The sequence below is a fragment of the Acomys russatus genome, chromosome 7 (assembly GCF_903995435.1).
Source record: "Acomys russatus chromosome 7, mAcoRus1.1, whole genome shotgun sequence".
NCBI classification, from domain to species: Eukaryota; Metazoa; Chordata; class Mammalia; order Rodentia; family Muridae; genus Acomys; species Acomys russatus.
The window spans coordinates 21,355,275-21,376,041 of record NC_067143.1 but is presented as its reverse complement, the minus strand read 5'-3'; the positions used below and the strand labels follow the sequence as shown (position 1 = coordinate 21,376,041).

The following is a 20,767-nucleotide window of genomic DNA, read 5'->3' as shown; positions in this document are numbered from 1 at the left end:
CATGTGAAAGGCCTGGGCAGATCCTGGAGATGCAAATCTTTAGGAAGTCACGACACAGCAACAACAGGAATCCAGGAGGAGTCCTGGTGAAGATCCAGTATTGACAGTGGCAGATGCTAGGGGCTTTGAACCAGACTAATAACCCATTGCAAAGGACATTTGCAAGTAAAGATGTTTAGACAAAAGGGTATATACTGTGTGATACCACAGTGAAATGTTTTTGGGTTTTTTAGATTTTTTTGGGGGGGGGGGTTGTAAAGGTGGGTATAAAAGGACAGAGAGATGAGCAGGATTGGGGTGCATGATGTGAAATTCATAATCAACAGAAAGTTTAAAAGGTGGGAGGCAGCTGCCTGGTGTGGTGGTACATGCCTTTAATGACAGCAGTTATAAGGCAGAGGCAGGCAGATCTCTGAGTTCAAGGCCAAGCTGGTCTACAGAGCTCCAGGACATCCAGGACTGTACTAAGAAACCCTGTCTTGAAAAACCAAAAAAGAAGAAGAGGAGGAGGAGGAAGAGGAGGAGGAGGAGGAGGAAATGAAAAGAAAGGAAAGGAAAGGAAAGGAAAAAAACAAAAACAAAACTGTTCCCAACTCTGCATCTCACAAACTCTTGAGTAACTCGAGAGGTAACAGCTTCCACCCATGTGAAGGGCAGCAAACCTACCCAGAGTTTACGCTTCTAGACTAGTTCTTTGCTTTAACTTCTCTGTAAAACTAAAATCATTTAAAAATCAAGCGCTTAAAAGGCATTTATTAGCAATTACCAGCAATAATAAAAAAGAAAAAATAAGCTTAGAAATAAATCTGGCTTTGACAACTGTGCCTCATGAGTCATTTTAATTACACAGCTACTGCCTGAGGAATTATTTCAACTTCAAAGCAATTTTTTTAAAAATTACTCTTCTGGCTATGCTTACAATAGAGCAAAATAAATACCTTACAAGACTCAAAGCTTAACATAATTATCTTATAGAAAGTTTAAGGAAGGATTAATCCTGCCTGACTGTTGAACATGGAATCTCTCAGTGATGAGGGAGGGGCGTAGGCATCAGACAGGCTGACTGAATGGTAAATGTTCCAGATAAGCATTTCTTTTTTTTAATTTAGTATTTCTTTTTCATATAATTTATTTTCTTAATGTGCATTAGTGTTTTGTCTGCATGTGTGTCTGTGTGAGGGTGTAAGATCTTACAGTTATAGACGGTTGTGAGCTGCCACGTTGGCGCTGGGAATTGAACCTGGATCCTTTGGAAGAACAGTAAGTGCTCTTGACCACTGAGCCATCTCTCCATCTCTCAGATATGCATTTCTTAACTAGCCCCCTCCTCCTCTTCCTCCTCCCCCCACCTCCACCCGGATAGGGTTACAGGCATGCACTACCACACCCAGCAGTTTAAGAAAGAAGAGTTTCTTAAAACACTAAAAAGTGAATGGGCTCTGCTCTTCCAGAGGACAGCTCAGCTCCAGGAGATCCAACCCTCTCTCTGGCCTCCATGGGCAATGTACACACGTGGTGCGTAGACATACATGAAGCTAAACACCCACACGCATTAATACAAAAAATTAAAAAGCACACACCATCAAAGAATGGTTATGTTAAATTAGATTTAGACTCAAAACTGGCCAATATTTTAAAGTTCTACAATTCAGTGAAGGTAAAAAGACAAAGCACACAGTCCAGAAGACATTGTGTTGAGAACAAAGCACTTGAACAAAATCCTAGGACAGAGAGACAGCATTCTCTCTGAAGCATGGGCCACAGCGATGAACAGGCAACTCACAGAAAAGAACTCTCAGCATAGCTGACCGGAGTAAGTCTGGCACACACCCAGGGAAGGGAAGGAAACTCAGTGTCATCACAAGGCATTTAAAGAGCTGCAAAGCAGTAGGGACATCCCTGCCTGCCTGCCCCACATTCCTGAGGACAGCTGCCTGTGGCTGCTCTTACTGACCCAGCTCCCTAGGCAAAAGAAAACACCAGGGAGAGGTGCTTGCCTATCAGATTCTCTGAGCCAATAAGACTATGTAGGAGGTGCGAAGTTGAAGTATCCTCAATATCGATGATCACAGATGTTCCCGCCCATGCCAGATTACCTCATAATGGATGGGAAATCACCCTTCAGTCTTTCAAGTCCTGGAGCTCTACACTCCACTTTATACCTACAATTTTGTGCTGATGTTAATGTTCAAAGTTCTTGGTCTAACTCAAGCTACTAACTCCATCCAGTAGTACCTATAAGATATTAATGACTACATCCAGACACAATTTTTTTTTTAATTCCCAAAAGAAGGCTGGGCTGGGTAGGAGTGGTAGCCAATGCCTGAAGCCAGTGAGTCGCAGGCCAGCCTTCACTATAGAGTGAGACCCTGTCCTTCTATAAGTGGGCACACATAGAAGTGTTAGCCATAGCGGCTTATACCTACAATCTCTGCACTGTGGGGCAGAAGGCCCCACAGCATTTTGAGGCCAGTCTTAGTTGCAGAATAAGATCACCATCAATCAGCCTCTGCTACCAAGGAGGCCCTGTCTCAAAACAGCAAACGACAAAAAGCAAGCTTGCCCTCTGGAATGTCAGCAAGACAAAACAGTCCAAAATATACAAAGCATTATATGTTTTAGCCACAAAGAACTATGTTATGGTCATAATGATTTAATTAAGGATGGAGAAAATGCAGAAACACTGCCAGTTGTAATCTACTTAACAGCATGAAATCCTTAGCTGGTTTCTGTGGTGGTTTATATAGGAATGCCCCCGCGCCCCATAGGCTACTATGTTTGACTGCTTGGTTGCCAGTTAGTGGAACTATCTGGGAAGGATTAGAAGATGTGGCCTCGTTGGAGAAGAAATGTCATTGGGGGTCAGCTATGAGGTTTCAAACCCCTGACAGGACCCGTTTTTTTTTCTCTCTGTCTGCCTGCTGCCTGCGAATCAGGATGTAAAGAAAGCTCTCGGCTACTGCTCCAGAGCCATGCCACCTGCTCTCCACCAACTTGTTCACGGACTCACCCTCTGAAACTGTAATCAAGCCCCAGTTAAATGCAGTCTGTCCTAAGCTGCTCTGGTCATGGTATCTCTTCACAGCAATCGAACAATAACTAAGAAGCTTTCTTTGCTGCAAAATTTTATGACAAAAGACATCGATCTCCCAGGCCCGGGGAACAACCACCAGACAGTGGAGGTAGGCAGAGAGGGCAAGGTACAAGGAGATCAAAGAGCTCCCTCAGATCATTTTTTAGCATTTAAAATGCACCTTTGTTAATTTAAATTTAAAAATTATGCCTGGCATGGTGGCTCACACCTGTAATCAAAGCACTCAGGGAGGTTAAGGCAGGAGGATCTCTGTGAGTTCGAGGCCAGGCTGGTCTACAAAGCGAGTCCTGGACAGCCAAGGCTACACAGAGAAACCCTGCCTTGAACAAAACAGAACAAACAAACAAAAAAATTAGATGAAGACCATTCCCATACATTAAAAAAAATGTCTGTTTCCCTAAAAATGCAAGCAGAAGAAACAAACTGATTGGAAGACACTTCCAGTTGCAAGGTGCAGGTGAGGGGAAGCAAACACAGGCAAGAGAGCATGCCCCTTCCCTCAAGAAAGAGCTGAGCTCACAGAAGAGGGCAGCTCTTGTTTGGGGCGACAGGTCTCGCAGTGCCTTCTGCTCTCCACAACCACCGACAGCTGACCAAATGAAACACAACAATCCATTGCATGCTACTGTTATTAGATACTGAAACTATAGGGAAGAAGCACACAAGTGCCAATAAAATAGAAAAACCCCAAACTAACTGATGCCCTCTTAGTAAAGAGGAAATACCTGCCAGCCGACTTCCTTCAAGGTTTCATGTGTTAAAACAATTCAGAATTGCCTGTGACCTAATGTGAAAGAAATGACTATATCATAAACCTACAGACAAAGAGCCAAGGTCTGTAATAAGCACTTCTTTCTTTTTGGTGCTAGAAACGCCCTTGGGGACGCTAAGCACATGCGAGTATCCCTGTGTGCAACCTGGGCTCCCAAATGCAGCTCCTGGCCTTTTCTCACCACTAACCATTTTATAAGTTCAAAACACCTAAGTTTCGGATCTCTGCAGGTCATGTGGACCAGATGAAAGTGTTAGCCTTTAGGAAACGGAAGACAAGGAAGTATCCTATGCTCCTACAGAAGTCAGAGGATCCTGGGTGTCATGAAAAAAATGTCATCAGTAAACCCTTCAAGCCCCAAGTGCTATCATTTATTTGAAAAGACATCAGAAAGTACAAAAGACATGCTCTAAAGGCCAGGGGAAATCAGGGTAATAAGAATTTTAAAAAGTAAAAACTAAGGCCAAAACCTACTAATAATTTACACCAATTTTAACCCTGAAGAGGCTAGTTTCCCATGATTGACTCAGAACTCAAAAGGCAAAATTGACTGTCCCTCTTTCCTACAATTCTGCTTGGGGGTGGAGAGATGGCTCAGTGGTTGAGAGCCCTGGCTGCTCTTCCAAAGGACCCGAGTTCAATTCCCAGCACCCACACAACAGCTCACAACTGTCTGTAGCTCCTGTTCCAGGGTATGTGACACTCTCACACATAGATGCAGACAAAACAGCATTGTACATAAAATAAAAATAAATAAATAAGAAAGAAAGAATTCTGTCCTTACCTCATATGACCAGACACACTGCACGCCTGCAAATCTCCGGACACATCTTCCCACCTCTACGTCCTCATGGGTGGTGTACATTTCCCGGAGACACTTGCCAATGTGTGGTGCCATTCTCCGAAGCACTTCCCGGCTCAGAATCACACCAGGCCCCCCCATGCAGAAGTTCTCTCCAGGCTCAAGGGCCAGTTTCCCCATTTCTTCTGTGGTGCCCAGTCCTGTCTGCCCGAGAAAGAGGGGTTCGCTGCTATTCAAACTCCTCAGAAAGCTCTCCAGACGGTCGCCTTTGATGTAAACATCATCATCTGCTCTCATAAACCATTCGTACTTGTCCAAGTAGTGGTCGTGCATGTACTTGAGCATCATGAAGGACTTCTTCTGGGGTGGGTAGGAGTCGTCGACACCCCGCAGCGCCACCACCGGAATGGGTATAGAGGTATCTGAGCCCTCACTGGAGAAGAACTCAACTTTCCCAGGAATTGTCTTGGACCATGTTCTGGAATTAAAATAAATACAGAATAGAAGACAATTATTTTCAGAGCTCTATTTATCACTGTGTGAGTGCTTCAGACATCTGGTCTGTTTGTTTCCTCTAATGGAGCCCCCAGTGGGTATTACAAAGCCCAGATTAATTTTCAGAAGAACCCCAAGTAAAGGAAGGGTAAAGCTTAAAGGATTGCTAAATTCTAGTGACAGCTAAAAATCAAGTTACCATGGCAAGAGCTAGGTAGTCAACTTTTGGATTTCATCAACGTTTACTGACAACTCCTCAGCTCTGTAAGGATGGTAAGCAGGTGAAGACATGGCTGCAAAGCCTCATCGCCAACCTAAGTTTGGTTCCCAGAGCCCACATGGTTGAAAGAGAGAACTGACTTCCACAAGTTGTCCTCTGACCTCTATGTGTGCACCATGACTGCACACACCCACATACTCTCACAAAGTAAATGTAAGAAATAAACAACAACAATTCAAAGTTTCTAGTCAACAATCTTGTTGCAAGCAGGATGCAATGGTGAACTAAAACATAGCTAGGTATCATGAGTGGGCACACGCGAACACTACCGGCATACACATGTTCTCAAAGAAAGGCGATTCAGAACACAGAATGCCTCCCTGAGGCAGGGAAGTGGCCAGGATGCCAAGGCTGGGCCAGGGTGCACAGCGTGGCAGAGTTCGTTATGTGGCACATGGAGGAGAACTCAGCACTAGAGGTGGTGCCTAGCAGAGGAGTCCCCTGTGCTATGACAGCCCTGCCAGGCACCAAAGGGAACACAGCGGAACAGCGATGCGTACTCTGAAATGCCAGGTGTGGGTTTTAATTCAAAGGAGCCAAAGGTGTAGGTCTGAGGGTTAAAGAGCTGGTTCAGGCCAGACAGAGGAAAAACCAGTGACCAATTAAACAGAAACAAAATATCCAGTTGAAAACTGCTAATTTAAGGCAGTCATAATGTCCTTTCCTTTGCTTTGGGCTACTGCCAAGAAATTAAGTAATTTAGCTGCAATCATTCACTTATTTGGACTATTTCCAATAAAAACATGACAACAAATGAAATGCAGGCTGAATATCCTTTATCTGGAGTGTTTCACATTTTAAGACATGTGTTTAGATTTTACCAGTCAAGTACCCCTAATCCAAATATCTAAATGCCCCGAAACCTGTCACTGTAGAATTGAGCACTGCACTAAAAAAGTCTTGTATTTCAGAGCATTTTTAATTCCACATTAAAGATTCTCAATTTGTAGTAAATTTAATATTAAGAAAATCAAGGTCCAGTTTGGAGGTGCACACCTTTAATCCCAGCACTCTGGAGGCAGAAGCAGATGGATCTTTGTGAGTTCAAGGTCAGCCTGGTCTACACAGTTTAATTTCCAGGACAGTCAGGGTTACACAGTGAGACTCTATCCAATGTGGAGCAGAGAGAAGAAAATAAAATCATGAACTGTAGATACAGACTAGTGGTTAAGAACAGACTTAAACTGCTCAAGATTGTGTTGTGAAGCCTTGTATTATAAGAGTCTCAATTATTTGTGTGAGCCAGGTTAAGAAATAAGCTAAAAGAAACAAACATGATTATGTAAAAATAACTTCAACATGTCAGAGTCTGGAAAACTCACATCTCAGAATGGGTGCAGCACTGTAGCTACTGTTCTCCCAATGCCTGTGGACTGAAACAAACAGAGCTGTATATTATATGCCACTCAGCTCTAAAGAGCGAGCTACAGAATAAATGATACAGAGGGCTCTATTGCATTACAGGGTCTATACCAGGCTCTATACTATATTTCATTTTTACAAAGGATGTGCTCTTTTAAATAATTTTTTAAAAGGAGAGCAGAGGATCAGGGTTGGAGTCCCAGCACCCACACAGGGTATCTTATAATTCCAGTTCCAAGGAAACATCTCCGAGGGTAGCAGCACATGCAGAGACTCACATTTGCACATAAATTAAACATAAATCTGTTTGTAAAACTATTCAGCCATGCATGGTAGTACATGGTTATAGTCTCAGTTACTCAGGTGGCAGGGGTACACAGGGCCACTTGAAACCATGACTTTGAGATCAGCCTGGGAAACATGATGAGACCCTGCTTCAAAAAGCAAACTAAATCAAACTAAGATGCAGTAAATCAAGAAGAGAAGAGCTATGACTGTAAGGAGAAGCCAGCTCTGCATATAATGGGACAAATCCTTGGGCAAACGGCTACGACATATGTGGCAACCTAGAGATAGTCTTCTGATGTGGCCGTGTCACTCTTCTGATGTGGCCAAGTCACTCTTCTGATGTGGCCGTGTCTGCAGGGAAACCGGCTCCCGGGACTCCTCTAACCGCAGGAAGCCAGTGCACCTGACCCGTTAAGCCAACGAGCTCTAATTCTGCTCTCCTTACACAGTACTGTTTGGGCTTTCTTGTTTTTTTTTTTTTTTTTTTTTTTTTTTTCAGTCATGATAATCCTTTGAAAATGTATATAATCTCAATAGTTGGCACATAACAGAGGTCAATGAACATGTAGAATGAAATTGCCTGCTTCTATACAGCAAGTGACTTACAGATGCTGTGTGCTGTGTTTGCCAAAGGATAAAAATCACTTCCACATGAGCTTCAGAGGACTGTCCGTCAAACCAGCCTACATCTACTTCCTACGATCCGTACCCAAAGAAAACCAACTTACTCAACGCACAACAAGAAAACAGTTATTCAGAGGGAAGACAGAGGCTCGAAGTACACTGTAACTTGTGGTGCTTCTGAAATGTAACTCAAGCTAAATAATGTGTACCATCTTGTGAGGGAATTTAAAAGGATGAGGATGAAAGCGACTAAACTTTCCCCTATCGGCTTCCACACTAAGATGTGATTACTAAAACAGACCAAGTTCAAAGACTTTAGCAACCAAGCCCAGAGCCATGGAAATACTTGGAGCAAGAGGGCACTAGCAGGGAGAAGCAGCAGCTAAGGCAATTCTTGTCTTCAAAGAAACAACCCAGTACAGAGCACTCTACAGGGCCTCTAGTGCACTGTTGGCTGAGTGACTCCACGGTCAGCACTGCCTCAGTGTGACTTATTATTAGCAAAGGCAGAAGCTTGCAAATAAAATTCGGTAGGGAAAGAAGAAGTCAGAGACAGAAAAGTGTGTGCACTATAATAACAGCAGTGTGGAAAGTGCCTCTCACATTTCTGCCTAAAAACCCAATCTTTAAGCCATGTATTGTATTAGAATTGTGTTTAACTCCCGATAGCAGACATTGTTTTAGGGTAGAATCCTAATGAGTTTAAATTTTAAGTGTTTTGACTTAAAACACTGGGCTCTTTCATATTAGACTGAAGATCAGAATTCATTTCTGCCTGGCACTGTTTCTCAGTGCCCCAGGCAGAATGCATACAGAAAGCACTGGTAACACAGCCATCACGGATGCAATTAATGTCCCAACTGTGACTTGAAATGGTGTAATTTGTCCAAGAAGAGAAAGCAATTAATCTTAAAAACAGACAATCCAACCTCAAACCCTCCTTAAAAGTTCCTCTGCGTTTTGGTAACCCCACCCAATTATTATCCAGCCCTTTTTAGGTAACCCAGGGCAAGCCTCATGTTGTCTTTTCTATTCTAATTGAAGGGTGGTTTGAGGGAAATCTCCTCATTATGAATTCTTTGCAAACCCCCAATCTTAAGAAATTGTGATCTTTTCAGTTAGGGTTCCACAAAGTGAATGCATTCTGGAATGCAGTCACCGTCCTGTGGGAGGACGAGGGAGGGAACACATGCACACTTCCAAATGGAAGGCAATGCTGCTGAACAAGCAAGCTTGCCCTCCTTCTGTGACCAAAACAGGTCAAGTTCCGTGATTTTCATAAGCAAATGTCTACTTGGCCATCAACACATTTGCTGCCTGGAGCTCTCAATGGAAATGACAGAACATTTGCAAAGGCCCTTGCCAGAAAGCTCAATTTTCAAGGGACTGATACCCAACTCTTTCTACAGCCCAGATAAGACAGCTGAAATGTGAGAGTGCCAAGGAAATCTTCTATTTCCCCAAGTTTCTAAATGCTATCCCCTGTACCAAGTTAAACCACAACTCAGAAGCACAGCTGGACAGCTGGCAGCATGGCCAAGGATTGCCTGTGTTAAGTTAGGGCTTTGTATTGGTCTCCACCTCTAGTCAATAGCATTGTAAGAAAAACTACATCTACAATTGAGATATTGTCCTGGGTAAGCTTCCATAAGATATGGCTAAGTTTACAAAGCAGGCAAAATGGGCTAAGGACACAGAAAGCGACAGAGTATATGCCCAGCAGGTACAGGGGCCTGGACTCTGAGCTGCCCTCCACCTCCACTCCACCCCCACATACAAATTAAGGAGGCAGGGAAGATTATATGCATATTTATTCTGGTTTACTAAATACACAAAAATAATGTGCAGCTCCACAGCTTCACTGTGGTTGTTTCTAGGTGGGGAATTAGAAAAGACTTAGTTTGGGAGCTAGAGATAGCTCAGCCATAAAGAACACTGACCCTCTTCTGGCTTCCTTAGGCACCAGGCAGGCATGTGGCTGGCACACAGACATACGTGCAGGCAAAGCAGCACACACAGAAAATAAAATGAAGTCTTACCAACATGGCTACCTAAACATTATCCAAACAGGGATGATAACAACAATAGCCATGTTAACATGGGCTGGGGGAGCAGGGCTCTCAACCCTACACATGGAACTACAGGCAGCTGAGGAAAGCTGACAGCAGGAGTGATTGTCTTCCCCAGGGCAGAGCACACCAACTAGTTATCCAATACCAAACGTCAGTCCTAAAACACATACATACAGGTAACACTGTAAAGACTGAGCAAGTTTATTTTTGTTTCTAACACAATCGATCTCGATCGATCTCTCTCTCTCTCTCTCTCTCTCTCTCTCTCTCTCTCTCTGTCTGTCTTACACACACACACACACACACACACACACACACACACAAACACACACACATTAACAACATTAAAAAAAAAAAAGAGGCTATGAATTTGAAAGAGACGAGGGGTATACAGGAAGGTTTAGAGGGGTAAATGATATTGTTATAATCTCATAAAAATGTTTCAATTGTTCTAGAAGTAAAAAATGTTTGAAATGAAAAACAGTTTAATTTTCTTTGCATTTTCTACACTTTCTACAATAGGTAGGTATACTTAGAACCAAAAAGAAAAAATTTCCCAGGGGAAGCTTTGTTGTAAGAAGAAAAACAGAAAGACAACAAAACAGTTTATTTTGTAATACTCTTATCCAACAGGCAAATCAAAGAAAAGTGGCATAAGACTGAGTTCCTCCTTTTACAGTTTCTAAATTTTAAGTTACGCTAATTTTCATAATTAAAAAGGTGGGAGGACTTTATAGTCCATAGAATGACCCTTACACATGTTGCCTGCTGGCTGCAGAGTGCTGAGTCTGAAAGGCTACCATCACTCAGATGCTACTTCTTGCTCTCGAGGCTAAGTGGCTGCAGTCTAAGCAGGAAGGCAAGGCGTCTTGTAGAACTGATGGACACTAGGAATTAAACATATACAATCCTTTCTGTTAGAGAAGGTGTAATGATTAGAAATGAGATGCTAGGCAACAGATAGGATATGGAGAAGTTCATTTTAGGAGAATGGGAGGGGCACCCCAGAGAGAAAGAGATAGACTAACAGAGAGGAAGAAGAAGAGAGTTGCAAGAGAGAGGAAAAGAGTGAGAGAGGTAAGAGAGGAACAAGAAGGGCAAAAGAGATGAGGTGAATCTGCCCTTTTTATATCCTGGGCAGCTGGCACTCCTAGTGGTGGGAAAGTAATGACATCATAGGTTGCTAGGCAGACTGGGAGTAGTATACTAACAGAAAGGACTTAAGGTCATGTCACCAAAATGCATGCCTAAGGAGAAAAGTGAGGAAGAAAACAATGTTAAAGAGAGAGAATGGGGTGGGGTCACCCAGAGCAAAGCAAGTACGGCACATCTTTGTAAAGGAAGGGTGCTCTGCCCTGTTATCTGCTGGGGCAAATTGGGACAACTAGAGCACTCTCAGGAGGTACCCCTCAACTGGAGCAAGCTCCTAAGTTCAGACATGAGACCACAGTGTTACCCATGTGTGTTAACCAGGGACCACTTTCAACTATAAGCTGTCTAGGAGGGGAAAAGGAGAAGTCACAAAAATGTCCTGTTGCTCAGGGTTAAGTGTAAAAGCTACTCCAGACTCTAAGCCCAGGAGGACCTCCTCCTCCAGGTCCACTAAGAGAAGGTGGGTAAAAGCACCTTGTTGGAGGCATAGTCTGGAGGTCAGCAGTCTTAATTTGTCCTCTCCCAAAGCGTATGAAACAAAGATGCTGGTTTCCACTGTCAGAGCAGCTCAGGGACCTGTGGAGACTCAGCTGCTTCTGAGGTGGAGCACATCCACGGACTGACAAGGGCTGTTTCTCCCACAGGACAGAAATTGTACTTTAAATGTCCTTAGCATCCCTGTGAGTAGATAGTTTCTGGATATATTGCTTCCTCTCTTTAAGTTAACTGACTCACTGTCCTTAAGACATGAGCAATCAGAATTTTAGATGCACCAAGATAGGAAAGATGTTTTCTTCAAGGCTGTCAAATACAAACAGCCAAAACACTAAGGACGTAATATTTATATAATTCCTGACTGGGTCATGGTTCTTCTTGCTATAGGTAGTTTATTGTATCTATGTGTGATAATATAAATGTATATGTAAAAATGTTTAATTAATAAAAAACAAAACAAAAACCAACCAAAAAAAAAAAAAACTGTATAAATTTGTCTCAAAAAATAAAATTACATCAGTGAAAACTTAAAAAAAAAAAAAAAAGACATGAGTAGTCTCAAGCTGTTATGCTATTATGGAAATAGGTAAAAAATACAATAGAGAATGGTGTGGAAATTATTTTAAAAGGTTAAATTATACTCTTTACTGCTGATCCTTAAACACAGAATTACTGGGGAATCAAGAATAAAAGAGTATTTTTGCTGGGCAAAGTGATACATACTTTACAATCCAAGCCCTTGGGAGGCTGAGGCAGGAAGACACCCAGTCTGGCTGTATCATACACTGAAACCTTGTTCTATAGGGGGAGGGGAGCTCTTTTCTGTTCAGTTTAGCTGCTGCCTGGGTGGACTGTAACTCCCTACCTCAACAATGGTCAGGCCTGTAGTCAGAAGACGCTCCTAGCTTTTAGGAGCCAGCCCTCTGAGCCTGGCTGACACCACAAGGAAGGCGCTCACCCAGAGGCCACCGCACCCCCCCCTTTTTTTTTAATGTAAGAAGTGAAATGCAGAGTATAAATGACAGACGGTGTGTTGTGGCCCCTGAAGTTCCCAGGCAAACACCTCAGAGCTCTGTGAACAACTTCTGGACTGCTACTATATATACTTAAAGTTCTTGTATTTTCCTGAGCTACAGTTCTTATTTGCCCCAAATATGGTTTGTTTTGTTTTTACTGTAAGCTTTCACATTTTAGGGGGAAAATTAAATCAGAGAAGTTGTGCAAACCATAAAACCAGCAGTCAGTGTCCTGGAGTCAGCCTGTGCACCAGCCGCCACCAGCCACCCTTTTATTCACCAAGCACAGGCTGCTGTAGAGCCACTCACTCTTACCAGGTGGTGGAGGACTCTGTGAAGTGCCATCACCCACAGGAAACTCAGGGCCAGTAAGGACAGAAGGAGCCAAGCAGAACAAACAGGTGGCACTCTGTGGCCCAGCCTATCTTGTTTCCTGGTTCTTGCCTTTTATTTCACAGTGGGGACTGGAGTGCTGATAAGACCCAGGAAAGTCCTCTCAGATAAGGAGGGCAGCCTTGTACACACTTCAACTACTTCTACCTGCCCTTTGTCTACCTGGCTTGGCAACATAAAATTCCTTCAGGTAATACTAAGCTAAAAAATCTTGATTCAACCCCTGCTGTGAGATTCGTTTACTGTCCAAGAGCCTGCACACTCATCTGTGGACATTACCATCAGAACAAACTCAACAGAGCTTATCAATCAGCCTCCTGAAAGTAAGACCATCAGCTGAACTTCCAAACACAGATCTACTCTCAGGCTGACATACCACTGTCAGCGCCACAAAACTCAAGTTCCTGAGTCTGGCACATGTCAACTCCAAAGGAAACTCCAATTCCCCAAACTCCAAAAGGTGGTCCAAGATATTCAGAAACCGGCTCAACCTGGTCTATAGGAGGATTTCTGGTGGTGAGATAAAGACCAGCATTCCCCAGGAGTTCCCTCTACCAGAATGAGTCATTTCCCTTACTTCTGCCCCAGGGACAAATGGCTACCTGTGGTGTCTATTAACATTTCAAAGCTCGTGCTAGCCTCGGGCTCTTTCACTATCAAGCCCCCTGTGACACATCTCCACGCTAGCCTTTCTCACTTCCTCCTCTACCCTAACCTTCCTCCAGCTCAAAGGCTTCCCTCCCCCCAGCTATTCGCCCTCCCTCTAACCCTGCTACTCACGGTATGCTAACCCCCTCCACTCCTCTATGCTTTGCGCCTGTGCTTCTCCCTACGGCGTCTGTTCTGTATCCCCAGCTATTCTCCTCCTCTTGCAGGTAGCCCTGGCAAGTACAGTCTGCTGACCATGCTCAGTCTACTTTCTTTCTCAGCTCTGAACTCTTCCAGATGCCCTTGGCTGTTCTCTCTCACACACCTACAATAAAAACAAAACAAAACAGAAACAAAAACAAAGCCTTCCCCTTAACTATACTATGCAACAGTCTTACCGTCAGTTTATACAGCCTTCCGTCAGCCAGGCTCTCTCCAGAGCTCACCACCCACCACTGCCATTTCCTGCTACTTCATGACTTAGAAAACCTACTATTGTCTCTGTCTCAAAAACTCCTACTCATTTTTCAAGGCTTAAGAAGGGGGTTAGGGGAGGATGGGTGTATGGGAGAGATTGCCCTTGCTTGATGCCTTTCCTTTGTACTCTTTCCTGCAGGTACTTTCTGAGCCCTCGTCAGTCAACGCTGTCTTCAGTTCTTCACTAGAGTAGGCTCTGTAGGGCTGGCGCCCAGCACTAGTAATCTTTCAATAAGCACACCAATGTTTAGAGTACTGCCGGCACAAAACCCTCAAACTGTGATCGATAAATCTACACTCATTTCAGGACCACACCTTTCACCCGTCTTTTTCTACAGGTAGCTCATAACTTGAAATTAGTTGTGTTCCAAAGTACATTTAAAAGTTGATTATTTGGATTTTACATGCAAACATTTTCCAAATTAGTATTTGCCAAACTGAGATGCATGGAAAAGAGCATGTTTCAAGATAAACATAGTTTGCTTAGTTCAAAAAATAAGGAAATGACTAATAATTATGGAGAAGCTCATTACAACTGGCAAGAGGAAGAGTCTGCCTTAACTCAAAGCATTAGGAAGGGTCAGTACCCGATAAAAGCCATCGTGAGTAGGAGTGCTTCTTGCCTTCCCACACTACACATTAATGCTAATCATCCTGGACAGAAACAGCACCCAGTCACATCAGCAGAGGAAGGAAAAAATTTCCGCATCTTCAGTCCAACAGCAGTAAGATCCAAATAACTGTGAGGTATTGGGTTTAGCTTAGTGCGTGTGCACAACCCCCCCCCCACTGTGTGTGTGTGTGTGTGTGTGTGTGTGTGTGTGTGTGTGTGTGTGTGTGTGTGTGTCAAGACTGCAAAACAATCTCAGGCATCATCTTCAAGACTGCTGTCCACTTCTGAAACAGTTTCTCACTGGCTTGGAACTTACCACTTAGGCTAAATTGGTTGTCCAGTAAGCCTGGGAATCCTATACAGTACTCTACTGTGTTTCTAGTTTGTTGTTGTTTTCTTTTTTTCTTTGGGTTTTTGTTTTTTGTTTTTCGAGACAAGGTTTCTCCGTGTAGCCTTGGCTGTCCTAGACTTGCTTTGTAGACGAAGCTGGCCTTGAACTCACACTGATCTGCCTGCCTCTGCCTCCCTAGTGCTGGGATTAAAGGTGTGCACCACCACGCCGGGCTTGTTTTCTTTCTTCCTTTCTTCCTTTTCTTTTCCTCCCCTTTCTTGGTACCTGAGTCCTAGTCTAAAACTCAGGTCCTTGTGCCTTGCAAGCATTTTACTAACTGGCCTACTACCCCAGCTGAAGATCAGTGCTCTGAGGATTAAAAACACATGGAGGAAAAAAAGAGGTAGGTATGCTAGCAAATGAGACTGTGTCCTCCTCAGCTACTTAGCAGGGTTTTGTTTTGTTTTGAGACTTTAAACTGTATGAGCACAGATGCCCCGGGGTCTGGAGCCGGAGCTGAAGCAGTTATAAGCCACCTCATATTTTTCTCAGGGTAGAAAAACAAGTGTTTCCTTTAAAAATCTCCCAAGAGGACTAGCCTGGTGACAAAGGGTGTGAACCTAGCTACCTGGAAGCAAAGGCAAGTTCAAGGCCAGCCTAGACAACTTGGTGAGACCCTGTCTCGTTTGAAAACTCAAAAGGGCTGAGCGTGTATTTTGGTGATAGTAGTCTCAAAAGAACTTTCTCAGGACAGTAACTTTTGAGGACAATAACTCTTTGAACTTAAGGAGGAAAATCTAAAGTCAGGAGCAGGAAGTAGTGACTTCTGCTTGCAAAACCAGCACTAATGGAGGGGGGTTAAGAGGCATGAGGATCACTAAGAATTCAAGGCCAGCCTGGACTACAAAATGAGTCTCATAAAACAAAACAATGAAAATGGCTGCTCACTGGCTGCTCTTCCAGAAAACTCAGGTTTGGTTCCCAGAACCCACATGATAGCTCACAACCATCTGTAACTCCAGTCTCAGAAAATCTGAGGCCCTCTTCTTGCCTTCTTGGGTACCAGGTGCGCGCGCGCGCGCGCGCGTACACACACACACACACACACACACACACACACACACACACACACACACACACGAGACAGGTTGAATGTTAAATTATTGGACTATTTAGCATCTCTGTATTTTTAAAATCTAAGAAATAAAAAAAAAAAAATCAAGAAAATATGAACTACAGTTAGTAACTCCAGACACGTACCCAATCATCCTGTTGCTAATAAGCACAACAGATTACATGTGAATCATGATATTTTAAAGTAAAACTACATAACAGACAAATAACTTTGCAAATGAGTTTACCTGAAGCATTTTCTATATTCATTTATAAGCTCACTCACCTATCTCCCTTTCAAAGCCTCAAGTGGCTTTTCCACTTTGAACACAATTTCATGAGTCTGAACAGTCAAACCCCTTCCTTTATGGCCTTTTTGGGGTTCCTTTCCAGACTGGCTGCCTCTCAGCATCCAGCTTTCCCTTTGCCAATATGCTTATCTGTGATAGTCACACAACCAGGCTTTTACTCTCTGACCCAAGCGGTACAAATGCCCCATTTCTCTATTGCCTTCACAATTAGCTAACACAGACAGGAACCACCCTGCTCAGCCCCTGTTCTATCCTCTCCATGGTGCCCATCACTAGCCAAAACCCTTTTAATACAACTAGCAGAACAAACATCTGTCTTGCTGTGCCCTCAGGCTCAGGCTCTGGATCCACAATGACCAGTGCAGGTTTACAAAGGGCTTTACAAAGGGCTGAACCGCACCTAAGTGCACCTATGTGTTTGAATGAGTCAGGATCACTGCTGTGAGCTTAACAGCCAGGCAGCTACACAGGATCTACGAGAGTGATCTCCAGCTAGTCTCTAGCTGCTGCACGTTGAGTTTCATTTTGCCTACTTTCAAAAGGAAAAAAAAAACAAAACCAAAACAAAACCGTGTTGTGTCTGCTACCAGCTCCAACTGCCCAGCTGTCTCTTGGTGGGGCCTAGCCTCAGTTCGAGTGTACAACAGGCTTACAAAGTAAGAGTGTACGCACATGGGGCAGTTCCACCTTGAAAGCATTAAGAGTCCAGTGACTTATGTCCAGACAAGATCACCTTCCTGGGTTTGTCAAGGGCTTCTTAGCTCCCTCCTGGATCTCGGTCCCCAGAAGGAAAGGGTAAAGAATAGTTACCCGCTCCAAAATGTAGATTCTGACATTTTCAATCTTAAACCACAGCGCCTTCTTCAGCTATAAGTCAAACAGTAGGTGTCTTAAATTGGAGGAAGACATCGATGATGAGGACAACAAAGCGAAGGAGGAGTTTTTGTCTTTTAAAGACAAAATCTCATGTAGCCAGGCTGGCCTTGAACTTCTAACCTACCTCTTCAATGCTGGCAGTTTTTCAAATGATGAAGAATGAGGCAGGTGTGTTAGTACACGCCTGCAACTCCCAGCACTGGGAGGATAAGGCTGGAAGCTAGTCTGGCCTACACAGCAAAACAAACAAAATTTTACTTTTTAGGAGAAACGCAACTCGAACACACCCAGTTCCAAACTCAGGCTCCACCTTAGGTGACAAGATTCACGAGTCAAGCTACTTTCACGCAGAAATGTACATGGACTGCTCCATCTTAGGAACTCAGCGTGGACTTCTGGCCAGGCTGCGGAAAACAGTAAACCATAATAACAATTTACAACCCCTTAATCCCCCTCCCAATTTAGGCCTTCCCCAAAAGTTCCCTAAGGCTAGCTAATCTCACTACAGAGCAGAGAGGCGGGGACCCTGGCCAGCCAGGGGAGCCCTTCGTGTGCTCTGCTTTCTTCAGATCACAGATAAAGAGTAAATCAGAACACAGAAGAACTGGCTGGTGGATTCAGTGCTTCCTGCGAATGATTCCCTCTTTCTCAGAAGGAAAAAAAAAAAAAAAAAAAAAAAAAAAAAAAAAAAACCCAAACAGAAAGCATTTCCACTTCCACTGCCTAAAAGAAAATAGACAAGGAGAAAATCCTAACATGAAAGAGGCCAAAAGGACACCACACACTGAACTTCTGAACTTCAAGGCCAATTACAAAGCAGCAGCACTAGTGTACCCTACCTCTTCTGGGTGTCCCTGGCATGATGATCCCTATCGCTTTGTGTCTGTGGATCTAATAAGCAGGAAAACATCTATGGAGGATGAGGAGTCGTATTATATATCTGAACATTGTCTCCAGAATTGTGATTTCCTGTGACCTGTCACTAAGCTGCAGCTTCAGGGATTTATTTTCACAACTGGAAAGCAAACAATCGAGTGGGTTCTTCCTCAGTTAAATTTTATCACTGAAAATACATTTACTTTATTTATGTTTATTTGCCTATTCTGTGTATGTTGTGTGGCAGTGCAAATGTACCTCAAGGTACAGGTGTGAAAGCCAAGAGGACATTTTTTGGGGGTTGGCTCTCGCCTACCATGAGGGATCTTTTTGGGGACCAAACTCAGGTTGTCAGGTTTAATAGCAATCACTTTTGCCTACTGAGCCACCTAGAGGGAGAAGGGGGTCCTTTCTCCTTTTTTGTTTGTTTTTGGGCTTTTTGTTTTGTTTTGATTTTTCTGTTTTTGAGAAGTGCTTCACTGTTAGTCATATTGGGCCTGGAACTCACAGAGTTCCGTCTGCTCAGCCTCCTAAGTGCTGGGATTAAAGACATGTACCACGACATCTGGCCCTCCCTTTTCTTTCTTTCTTTCTTTTTTTTTTTTTTTTTTTTTTTTTTTTTTTTTTTTGAGACAGGGTTTCTCTGCGTAACAGTCCTGGCTGTCCTAGACTTGCTTTGTAGACTACGCTGAACTCACGGAGATCTACCTGCCTCTGCCTCCCAAGTACTGGGATTAAAGGTGTGCTTCAATTTCTGACAAAGACGTTAAATCACGGAACATCTGGGAGAGAACTCTGACCTGATGCTGGTTCTCAGACTACTCCATTACTCCAGGCACACAGCCACCTGCACTCTCAGCTTTTTTGGCCACTGAGAACCTCTCTTGGCCTCTTGACTCCAGCAGCAGGAACGGTGGGCAAGCCATTCAGAGGCAGTCACTCTCCAATGCCCTTTCACCTTTCCCCCCTCACTTCACTTAAAGAAAGGAGAGTTCTGGTTATGCTTGTTGCTTTACACCATCTGCTGCCCAAAAACTTAGACCAGAACCTGGACTTACAGGCCAAAGATATAAAGGCACTGGTTATAAATTCCAAACGAACAGCAACTAGGGCAGCCTTGCTCAGAGAGCTCAGCCCCACAACGGCGGTCCGCGCTCTGCAACCATCCCTGTCACTGACTCTGTGCCTGAAAGAACTCCAAACTTCACCCATACAGTAAAGGGTTCTGTACTTCGCACCTAACAAATTTCCAAGTCCCTACACTTGAGCCTACACCCCGCCCCTCTTCTAGCTCACATTCACTCGGATGCAGAGAGTTATAACCATGCGCTCTATTCCAAACCATCTCCTTTCTGAAGGCTGCCTTTGGCTAATCCCTTTGTTAATCCCGAACATGATCGAAGCCACTTCCACGGCTCATTTAGACAAGTAGGGCCCAGTTACGCCTCGGTAACTGAGCTAGGGAGCACTAGACTGCAGTCCTGCATTGTGCGACTCTCTCACGCAAACTGTTTTCTCCTCAAAAGGTTCTTTCTCCCTACTTAACAAACCAGAGTGGTCAAAAGCAAGGGTGGGCACTGTCTCTAGGAGTGACTCTGAAAAATCTTAAAAGTACAGTAACAGAGGAGTCCTAGCCGGGTTAATTTAGGCGGGCTCTCCCTTTGCAAGGACAAAGTGCCTATTTTAGAGAACTCAAATTATAACCTCTGACTCCACTATCGCAGGTACGACACTGAATTTTCCCACTGCCTTATGGGGGGGGGGGGAAACACTCGCTCCTTTTTAACAAAGAGATCTTCAACGTAGAAAGCTTAAGTGTCTTGCTGAAGATCCGGGTGAGAGGCACACCATGAGAAGCCAGCCTACTCCGTCTAATCCCAAAGCCTTGCCCTTGAGCGTTGCTTTCACCATCAAAGTCTTGGCCCAGAGTCGCTGGCAGCTACCAAGGACACCTCCGGGGAAACCCGGTGAGGCCGCCCTTGCCCGCCAGGATGCTGGATGCAGGAGATGGTGTCCACGAAAAAGGGGGCTCACCTGTAGGCGGCCACGGCGCGGGTCTGCAGGTATTTCTGGGCGGTCATGACTCCCACGAAGAGAAAGTTCCTGTCCTGCGGGACACCCTCCGCAGCTGAGCCGAGCGGCCAGAGTTGAGCCCCGCGCGCATCGCCCCGCGCCCCGCCGGGCTGCGCCGCCGCCAGCCCTGGCCGGCATCCCTCGGGACTGTGGCGCCGCCGCGGGCCCACTCGCTTCAGCTCCGAGGCCCGCGGCAGGACGAGCCGCGAGGCCAGTACGAAGCCCAGCACGAGCCCGAGCAGCATGCTGAGCCAGGCGCGCCGGCTGCGCGCGGCCATGCCCGCGCCACTCCGCCCGCCGGGCCGCTGTCCCCACGCCGCAGGCTCCGCGCGCCTTCAGCCCGCCGCCCCCGCCCGCGGAGGCCAGCCCGCCCTAGCGCCGCCAGGCCCGGCCCGGGCAGCGCCGCGGCCGCCGCGGGCCCGCCGCGCCCATCGCGGCCCCCGAGCCGCCCGCAGGCCCCGCGCCGGCGCTTTGTTCCGCGCGCCCGCCCGCCCCGCCGCGGCCTGCGCCTTTAAGAGGGGACCATGCCCGGCGCGCGCGGCCGGCGGCTCCGGCGCGAGGCGACAGCGGCTCCTCCGGCTCGCGTCCCCCGGCTGGCTCGGCT

At 45.1% G+C, this 20,767-nt stretch overlaps 1 protein-coding gene across 1 annotated transcript in view; it reads right to left on the bottom strand.

Moving 5' to 3' along the window:
• Positions 1-20,441, bottom strand: part of Chsy1 (chondroitin sulfate synthase 1) — a 58,813-nt gene extending 38,372 nt beyond the window's left edge. Inside the window, exons 1-2 of the mRNA XM_051148695.1 lie at positions 20,125-20,441; positions 4,651-5,146 (exon numbers count right to left, since the gene is read on the bottom strand). Of these exons, the coding sequence (XP_051004652.1) occupies positions 4,651-5,146; positions 20,125-20,441 (813 nt within the window). The remainder of the gene's footprint in view (positions 1-4,650; positions 5,147-20,124) is intronic.
• Between the last annotated feature and the right edge of the window lie 326 nt (positions 20,442-20,767).